We start from the raw sequence: 9,918 nt of genomic DNA on the forward strand, positions 1-9,918 counted from the left end.
ATCGTAAACAGAAAATGTATGGAAGGAATAAAACCAACTGTATTTTTTCTAAATGTAAACAAAGCTGAATCCATATATCAAAAGAAATGTTGAATGAAATGAAATCCAGCTTTATGTTGTTTGCATAACTTCATCAAAAGCAAAGTGACAAGGAAAGGTGGAAAATGAGTACCTGAAAGATGCACAAGAAAACGGGGAGCTTGGTCACTGGAAACAAAGATGGAAGGTAGACATGTTTTACTCTTTCGTACCTTTTACTATTTGTACCTTGTATGCATAATAGTTTTTCAAAATTAACCAAGAATTAATAAAATAAATATGCAAAAATATTCTGCCTGCCAATTCAGGAGATACAAGGGACTAGGATTTGGTCCTTAGGTTGGGACAATCCCCTGGAGTAGGGAATAGCAACCCACTCCAGTATTCTTGCCTAGAAAATTCCATGGACAGAGGGCTACAGTCCATGGAGTAACAAAGAGTTGGATACGACAGCACACACACACCCACACAAAGCTAGAGTGGCAATGTTATTGTCATAAAAATGGAAATGAGGTTCAGAACACATTGAATGGAATAGATAGTGCCATTATTTAAGGATAAAATCAGGGACAATTCAAGATATAGTAACCATACACTTTTATGCATCTTATGAGGCAGCAGTCAAGTATATAAAAGAAAAACTAAAACTACTCAGATAATTTGAATAAAATAGCACACATGGAGAGTATTTAAATGATTCAATCAATAAGCTCTATTTATAGAAGAACATGTAAATAGGGAATATATACTTTTTAATGTCCTGAAACAGAAAATCAATCATGAATCCAGCCAGAAATAAATTTTATAAATTCAGAAAGTTTCTAAAGTTTGTGTGTCACTAGCAAAACCCACTTACCCATGGATATAAGAAACACTTTCCTAAATAGGTTTTAGATCAAGGAGGAAATAAAAACTCAAGTTATGAACTGTCTAGAAACTGATAAAGAAGAGAACATTTCATTCTAAAACCTATAAGATGAAGCTCAAACTGTGTCAGAGTAATATTTATAGGACGACTGAGAATATTTTAACTGAGAATTCAACTTAGAAAATTAAAGAATAAAATAAAACAAATTAGGAGAGTGTTAAATTGAAGTTAGTGCAAGAAAATGAAAAAGATGAATAAAAGTTTCTATCTATGAGTAAGAAGGGCTTCCCTTGTAGCTCAGCTGGCAAAGAATCTGCCTGCAATGCAGGAGACCCCAGTTCAATTCCTGGGTCAGAAAGATCCCCCTGGAGAAGGGATAGGCTACCCACTCCAGTATTCTTGGGCTTCCCTGGTGGCTCAGTCCGTAAAGAATCCGCCTGCAGTGAGGGAGACCTGGGTTTGATCCCTGGGTTGGGAAGATCCCTTGGAGGAAGGCATGGCAACCCACTCCAGTATTCTTGCCTGGAGAATCCCATAGGCAGAGGAACCTGGTGGGCTACAGTCCATGGGGTTGCAAAGAGTCAGACATGACTGAAGCGACTTAGCACACACATGAGTAAGAAATACATCTTTAAAAATGCCTAAGAAAATTAAAACTTCTAGTACAGGACATTTGTCACATTGAATTGTCATCAAAGCTTTATCACAGGCAGAGGGATACACAGATGATATTTTGAAACCATCAGTCCTGGATAGTTAACTTTTTATCCCCAAACATGATAAAGAGCCAGAGTTGTCTGCAAAATGATTTATTGGGGCCAGTTAAGCAGGCAGAGGAGGTAGAACTGCTATGCAGAAGATATAAAGGGGAGCCCAGAATCTTATGGGAGATCTGAGAGAAGCCAACAGAATGCAGAAACAGAGGAATTGTTCTTGTAATTGTAATTGGGTTGAGACTGACCGGCAGGGCTGGATTGAGATGCATGGAATGTCGCAGGAAACTTTATCATCTTTGGGGCCATAACAGTCAGTACTCAACAAACACAAAGACTTGGCTGACCCCTGGAGGCCAAAGCAACTCTGGATGTGCAGGAGCAGACAGATGCCATGCTTAGGTGTTCCAGAGGATGATGACTGTGACAATGGAAGTGGCCAAGAAGATCAGGTAGAGGCAGAAGAGCAAGGTGTCCATCATGTGGCTGAACTGCACCCACAGGCTGACCAAGTGCTGCTTTTGAGCCTTGTCTTCCTGCTGGGCCCTCGTGGACCCAGGGCACCCATTTAGCTTTGTCTCTCTGGGACCTGGCAACTTCCCCGCCAACTCCATGGGCTCCTTCATACCTACGGAGAGACAGAGACTCAGCCATGGGCCACCAGGGTCAACTGGGGAATTGTGGGGGCAGGGAAGGATGTAGGAGCAGAAAAGCAGAGGTGATGGAGGAGGAAGCGTGGGCAGTGCTGACTTCCCTCACCAGGCAGGTGGTCAAGGCCCGTGTTTCTCTTCTGGGGCACAGCAGGGCAGCATGTCCTTGGGCTGGTGCAGTGTAGAAGCAGGAAATGGAGCCAATGAGGCATAGGTGGGGGCTGGGTGGTGGCCAGGTCCAGCAGGTAGGAGATGAAGATGGTCTCCAGCAGGCTGAGCACCATCAGGGACAGACACAGGGCAAAATAGACACCTGGAGGGAAGTTGGGCCTGCCTGAGGGCCAGAGGCACCAGCCAGGACTTCATTCTCTTCTAATTCCACCCTGGGAAGCACAGCCTCTTTTGCCCAATATATCTCCCTTCCCTGAGCCAGTTCAGCCAGTCCCTCCCACCCTTCTCTTCTCAAGAGCTGGAGGGGCCATACTGATGAGGGGGGTGCCACTGGCAGGGAGTAAGTCATTCATCATGAGCAGGAAGACATTGTAGCCCAGCAGAAGAGTTATCTTGAACGGAGCACGGTCCTTGCTTCCTGCTGGCAGATAGAAGCTGAAGGCATCAATGGTGACCAGAAAGCTACTCGGCACCAGGAGATTCATAATGTAGAATTTGGGTCTGCGCCTGATGGCCACCTAGTAAGAAGGAGAGGAAGGGAAGTGAATATGGGATTCAGAGGCTGCTTGGAATAGTAGTGACTGTTTCTGTCTCTGCCTTTCTCATTGGTCTCTTACCACTCTGGTATCTGGAGCTGTGCAGATAGCTTCATAATTTGGTGTAGAACTTGCCAAGGGAGAGTTAGATGAGAGCCATGAGCTTTAGAAAGGAGTGTGTGGCTAGGCAGCAAGAAGAGAGTGTTCTGGTCTCTGGCAGAAATGGTAAGACTGAGAAACCCTGAAACTTGGGAGATATCCATTTGGTGGAGATTGTAGGCAGCTCTACAAGCAAGAAGGAAGAAAAAAAAAAAAAAAAAAGGAAGGAAAAAGCAAAGGCCTCTGAACTCACATAGAAGATGATCTGATCATACAGGTTGGTGCCCACAGACTTCTTTGGGGTGGCCTTGTTGATGCCCAAGAGCTCCCATTCTCCATGGGTCTGAATGATGTCCTGGGATGTGTGTGCTATTTCCCACACTTCATTCTCCATGCCCAGTGATATGTACTCCACTGAAAGGAAGAGCCAAATAATTTTCCAAAGATAGTCTCCTGTTGACTCAACTGTACTCTTTTCCCATCCTTTCATTCAACAATTTTTTAAAGTTATTTATAATAAATATTTATTTATTAATTTGGCTGCATTGGGTCCTAGTTGTGGCATGTGGGCTTAGTTGCTCCAGGGCATGTGGGATCTTAGTTCCCCAACCAGAAATTAAACCTATGTCCTCTACATTGGCAGACAGATTCTTAAGCACTGAACCACCAGGGAAGTCCCTCAACAAGTATTTTTGAGTGCCTAGCATATGTCAGAAAATTTTCTAGGAGCTGGGGATGGAAATGCACAATATTTTCCTAACTCCCTAGGAAATATTTTATGGAAAATATTTAAGCATCCAAACAGACTTAATCTTTGCTGCCCTTGGTCACTGTGCATGCTAAGTCACTTCAGTCATGTCCTACTCTTTGCGACCCTATGGACTGTAGCCTGCTAGGCTCCTCTGCCCAAGAGATTCTCCAGGCAAGAATACTGGAGTGTGTTGCCATGCACTTCTCCAGGGGATATTCCTGACCCATGGATAGAACTTGTGTTTCCTGTGGCTCCTGCATTGCAGGCAGATTCTTTACTGCTGAGCCACCAGGGAAGCCCATTTGTCACCATTTATTCATAATTTTTTTATACATTATTTTCTGTTGCTTTATTGGTTGCTCTTATTGACTCCTATCCCTAAGACTCCACTTCAGCTCACCTGTGTAGAGAAATGAGCTGAAGGTGAGGGTGCAGTTCTGTTGGTCAAAGGGGAAGTAGAAGATGTTCAGGTTACAGATGCTCACCACCTTCATGGGTTTCTTATACCTGATGCGACCTTCATTACTTATGAATGCCTTGAGGCCTTTTGGGGTCTTATCCACATCCATGCTGTAAGAGAAATGAGGTGGGAGGCAGGAGCAGTGTTTTTTATTCTTACCCATCTACTCCTTTCTCAGCCATGTAAGACCACTTTATAGTGGCCTTTGGTAGACTGTGCACCGTTGTTGCCAGAAGGCGGGGCTTCCCCAGCCCTTAATACGCACAATTCAGTGATGAAAATGTCTGGGAGCCACAGGTTCTTGGTTGCCACACTGATCTTCGAGATGCCCTCACACTCCTCTGGGTTCCAACTAATAAATGGGTTGTCCCAGACCTAGAGCCCAGATGGAGGAGAGGTGAGAGCCTGATAGGAATCAAGGTTATTTTCTCTGCCTTTTAAATTTTTCTTTAAAAAAGAAGCTATAAAGTATTTCAAACACATAGAAAAGTATATAAAATAATGTAACAAACATCAGTGTATCTAACACCCAACTCTGTGGAGTCAGTAGTCTGATAAATATATTTTGGCTTTTTTTTTTTAAGAAATAAGAATTGCAGATAGAATTGAAGCTGCTTATGTCCATTTCTTCATAAACTTTGATCCCTCTGCTTTCTCACTTCTGTGGGAAATTACTGGTGATCAGAGAAATCCTGTCCTTTCTGCAGAAAGGTTGAGATTCAGAGTTGAAAGGTCAGTGGCTCAGCCTCTCTGAGATAGAATTGCCTCCTGTGAAATAAGGCGGGGGGATTGAATGAAATTAGGCATGTGAAAGGATTTTGTGGAGTGTAATGCTGTTTTTAGGTATTATGTATTAGTCTCCAGGGTGGTTTTAACTGTCTTCTAGGCCCCTGCAATCAGTTTCTACTGCAAGGACACCTTGAAGAGGTCCTTGGGTTCTATGAAGCCAAGAGAGTTGGTGGTCTTCCTCTCTTTGGCAGGTGCAAGGCACCATCCTTTCTTGTCTCTGGGATGACCTTTCCAAATTCTCCTTTCCAAAGCTGGTGACCTTCTCTGGAAACTTTTTTCAAGGATTATCTAATTCTGAGGCCTGGGGGACTTGTTTATTCTCAGGGCATTTACAATGTCAGCTGCAGTTTGTGGAACCACAGCCAGAACAAAGGGCTATATGCACATTAAATAAAAATTTATACTGGACCAGCACTTCTCTTACCTCACTGTGCATATGAAATACCTGGGGACGGTGTTGAAATGCAGATTCTGATTCAGTAGATAGGGTGACTAATTCATCCTGGTTTGCTGGAGACTTGGATTTAGCAAAATTACATTTTCTGAGAATTCAGTCTTGGACATGCTGGGATTGTTAGTCTCACTAGGAGGAGTCCTAGATCAAGTGCATTTCTAAGCTTCCAGGTGGTGCAATCAGCCAGTGCTCCCCATCTGGGAACCACAGTTTGAGAGCAAAATTAGGTGATCATGACTATTCTTCCACTCCTCTCTCCTTCCCTTCAGCCAGTCTCTTCAAGTTGGAAATTGAAATCATTTACTTTCATTTCCCCCCTCATTTTCTAATTAAAGAACTTAAGGTAGAAATTTTCTGAAAAGTTGTCCAAAGTTATATTGGATTGGCTGTAACGTCTTATAGAAAAATGTGAACAAACTTTTTGGCCAACCCAATACTTTGGCTACATTTAATAGACTTTCATATGTAATCCTCTTCATTCTAATTTCTACTTAGTTGTTTATTTTCTCTTTAGTCGAACATATTTTAGAAATTTAATTTTAAATTCCTAAGAAATAAGATTTTGGGAAAGGGGGCTACTCTTTGTATTTTGTTTTATAGTCAGAGATTGTGGTCTAGATACTTTTGCTTTCCTTCTTGGTGGCCAAAAATGTGGTCAGTTTAGGGGAATATTCCATTTATGTCAAAAAGATTATGCATGATCATTGTACAAAGTTTGATATGTTTATTAAATCAAATTTCTTAAAAATCACTACATGTTTATTCTTTTTTGACTTGGTTTTTGAAAGCAGTTTATTGATACCTTTCACCATGCTTGGAGATTTTTTAATTTCTCTCTCATATGTTTCAACATTATGTTTTGGGGTACATAAACGGTCATAATCTTTGTTTAAAATCCATTCTGACTGTAAATATAGGGAGAGAATAAACAGTTGGTCTTACCATTTCCAACCACAGAAATGATGACAAGAGCTGTAACTGTTCATCCTGTCAAAAGAATTTCCTGTTTCCAGCATGTTGGTGGTACAAAGTCTGTGCATCCCAACCGTTGTTCATTTTTGTTTATCAAGCCCCAAGGTGTGTAAAAGCTGTGCTGTGGTCAAATCCAACATTACTGGTCAAGGACAGAATCTTGATCAAAACATGTGTTAGGCCATGGGCAGAAGAGTTCATGGCAGGAGTGGATTAGAGTAGTGCTTCTCAACCCTGGCTCTATCTTTGAATTACTTGAGAAGTTTAAAAAATTCTGATGCCCATGTTCCATCTAGTCAGAACTTCTGAAGTGGACCTGGACATTGCTGTACAGTCAGAGAAGGGAGTCAGTGGGTGACAAGAATCTTCTATGTGTGGTTATACCTCATCCTGCTGAACTGGATAGAACTTCTTGGGGATCCCCACAGGGCACATGCTTATAGCAGTGATGGAGGAAGCTTCAGTGTGTGATTAAGGGTTTGGGGGGTTGCCTTGCTGGGAGCGGGGAAAAGGTTAAGGATACTAAGGAGGGTCAGAGAGTCAGTACTCACAACATCTAGGATGGCAGACACAGTGAAAGAGATGTTGACTATGGTGGGGATGCTGAAGTTAATGGCTGGACGGAAGGCCTTTCTCTCAAACACTGAATCCAGAGCGGTCATATACTTCCCATTCTGACCAAACCCTGTGCAGTTGATGGTGAAAGTACTGCCTCTTCCTGTAGTCAACATAGAATGTGTGAGAATTAGGGGAGAACACTTATGTTCCCTATATGAGAGGGTCCCAGGTCAGGAGCTTGGGGGTAGCCTGTGATAAGTCGCTCAGTCATGTTTGACTCTTTGCAACCCTGTGGACCGTAACCTACCAGGTTCCTCCGTCCATGGGATTTTCCAGGCAAGAATACTGGAGTGGGTTGCCATTTCCTTCTCCAGGAGATCTTCCCAACCCGGGGATTGAACCTGGGTTTCCTGCATTGTAGGCAGATGCTTTACCATCTGAGCCACCAGGGAAGTTGATATTAATGATACCTAACATTTATTGAGCATTGACAGTGTGTCAGATATAGTTCAAGCCCCTTAAATGGATTACCTTAGTTAATCCTTCCAAACCCCTATCAGGTAGAAACTATTTTTATCCTCATATAATAAATGAATTAACTGAGTTGCAATAAGAGGAAGTAAATTTCTGCAGTCAAATAGATCTTAAGAAACAGAAACTGGACTTGATGTAAGCCCAGGTTTGTCTAATACTGCTGTACCATATACCCCCAGGAATGAGATGGAGAATAGGGGAAAAGGATCACCATGATCCAGGTGCCAGGCACTTTCTACAAGGTGAGGAAAGAAGGGTTGGGCTGGAAGGCAAATGATAGAAATTAATGTGGTGAGCTGAATTAGGGCTCTGTCCTTGCGAATGTTTCTTTCTGCATGCAAAGCATGCCCAAATCTTTATGCAAACTGAGCCGTGGGGCAGCAATAGCCATCGGAGAGAATTACATTCCCGAGACCCTAAAGAGAGCATATCTGTTTCACCTTAACCACCCCAACCTCCCTTCTCCCTATTTTGCCACTCAACCCTATATATCAGCGTACTAGTTTGAGCTTTTGAGGTCTTGCCTTCCCCTTTCTTCTGACTAATAAAGATTCTAATTTTCTACTAGAGCAAATTTATTAGAGAAGTAGCAACCTGGAATGAGAAATAAAGATGGTTGGTGACCTCTCTGATGAGAACATCAAGCCTTATCTTTTCCCAGAATGACAGTGCTCTCCAGGCAAATCCTTGGATCATTCTGTGAGCAATGAATATTCATTTGTCAATCACTGTGAGTGGCCAAATGACATTTATCATGTTTTTTACTGCCTAGGCTAGGTGTACAATTTGTGTTTCTTCTCTGCTCTGGCCTCTAAAGCACCTCTTGTTCAGTCCTCTTCTCATTGAATCCTCTCATGCCCCTATCAGTTAGAAACTATACTTTTGTCTTCCTACACCTCCCCCCTTATCCAAAAGTCACATGACAACCTGAGAGGGTAAAATGCCATTTATTGGCACCTATCAAATGCCAGGCACTGTGTGGTCTCTCTCATTGAATCCTCACAACACTTCAAGGTGGCTCTGTTTTACAGATGAGAAAATGGGAGCTCTGAGAAGTCAAGAAATTTGCCCAACGTTACACAGGTAACCAAGTCAGGGACCAAGATTCAAACCCAGACCTTCTAGTGCTAAATCCCATGTTCTTTCCAGTATACCATGTTAACTCCAGTATACCAGTAAAGCACACTGTAGCTTTACTCTCCACCTGCTGCTCTCTGACATCTTACCTAACCTAGAGCACTTGGATGCAATAACTAGTGGGGAAGTTATAGCTGAAAGTGGGCCCTTTGCTACAATGGAGTAGGTTTTGGAGCTATAGAGAGAAAGAATTACACCTGTGCATAGAAAGGTGGATAGTCATGGAGGCTAAAGGGTAGAGAAAACAATTGGGGATGGCTCATGAAAAAAAAGTAGAAGAGTCCTTATGTAGCATGTCAACAGAAGGGGATCTTCTATCTTTCAGAGAAGGAGAGCCTATTTGGATATTATGGTAACATAGTTATGAAATAACTATGCTCATCTTAGATAATTTCTAGAAGTTGGAAATTTGAAAGCACATCTTAGGTGTTCTCCCAGAGAGGGTCCTTGCTTCTTTTCCTGTGTTGCCCATTTCTTACCTGGAAGCAGAAGACTGAGAACAAGAAAGAAGTAGAGTCTCTCCCTGCGGAACCAGCTTCTGTCCATCTTCTTTGTCTAAATTCTCCTATGAGCCTGTACCAGGACCCAAGAATTCCCAGACTAAAAGAGCACAGGCCACACCTAGAGTCCATCTTTGAATACTGATAGGATTAGCTGACCACTGACATTTGTAACCTCCCTGGAAACAGAGTTCCGGTTGTCTTGTCATTGCCCTTGCTTGAGGTTTAAGGCTTCTCTCTCAGATGTTTCACTACAACATGTGTGGTTGTGGATTATCTGATATTTACTATCTTCAGATCTTGGTGTGATCTCTCAGTCTATAGATTCATCTCTTTAATTCTGGAAAGTTCTCAGTTATTAAAAAACATTGTATTTTTTCTATTCTCTCTTATTAGGCATATGTTAGATAATTCCTTCTATCTCAATATGCCTCTTAACCTCTTTTATTAGTTTCCTATAGTTTTTGTGACAAATCACAAACTTACTGGCTTAAAAAACCCTCTATTTGTTATTTTACAATTTTGTAAACCAGAAGTCTGAAATTTGTCTCACTGGGCTAAAATCAATGTTTTGGTGTGACAGCATTCCTTCTGGAGGCTACAGGAGCAAATCCATTTTCTTGTCTTTTCCAGGTTTTAGAGGCTCCCTGCATTCTTGGTTCAGGGTCCTATTTCTCTATCTTTAGA

At 42.2% G+C, this 9,918-nt stretch overlaps 1 protein-coding gene across 1 annotated transcript; it reads right to left on the reverse strand.

The window, feature by feature from the left end:
• Positions 1-1,968: 1,968 nt before the first annotated feature.
• On the reverse strand, positions 1,969-9,399 carry LOC616094 (5-hydroxytryptamine receptor 3E). The gene is made up of 8 exons (XM_005201627.5): positions 9,211-9,399; positions 7,054-7,220; positions 4,553-4,662; positions 4,228-4,397; positions 3,330-3,490; positions 2,755-2,959; positions 2,380-2,583; positions 1,969-2,248 (listed from the first exon to the last, which is right to left on the reverse strand). The coding sequence occupies exons 1-8, from the start codon at positions 9,275-9,277 to the stop codon at positions 2,019-2,021; spliced, it is 1,314 nt and encodes a 437-aa protein (XP_005201684.1). The 5' UTR covers positions 9,278-9,399; the 3' UTR covers positions 1,969-2,018.
• Between the last annotated feature and the right edge of the window lie 519 nt (positions 9,400-9,918).

The sequence above is a fragment of the Bos taurus genome, chromosome 1 (genome assembly GCF_002263795.3).
Source record: "Bos taurus isolate L1 Dominette 01449 registration number 42190680 breed Hereford chromosome 1, ARS-UCD2.0, whole genome shotgun sequence".
NCBI classification, from domain to species: Eukaryota; Metazoa; Chordata; class Mammalia; order Artiodactyla; family Bovidae; genus Bos; species Bos taurus.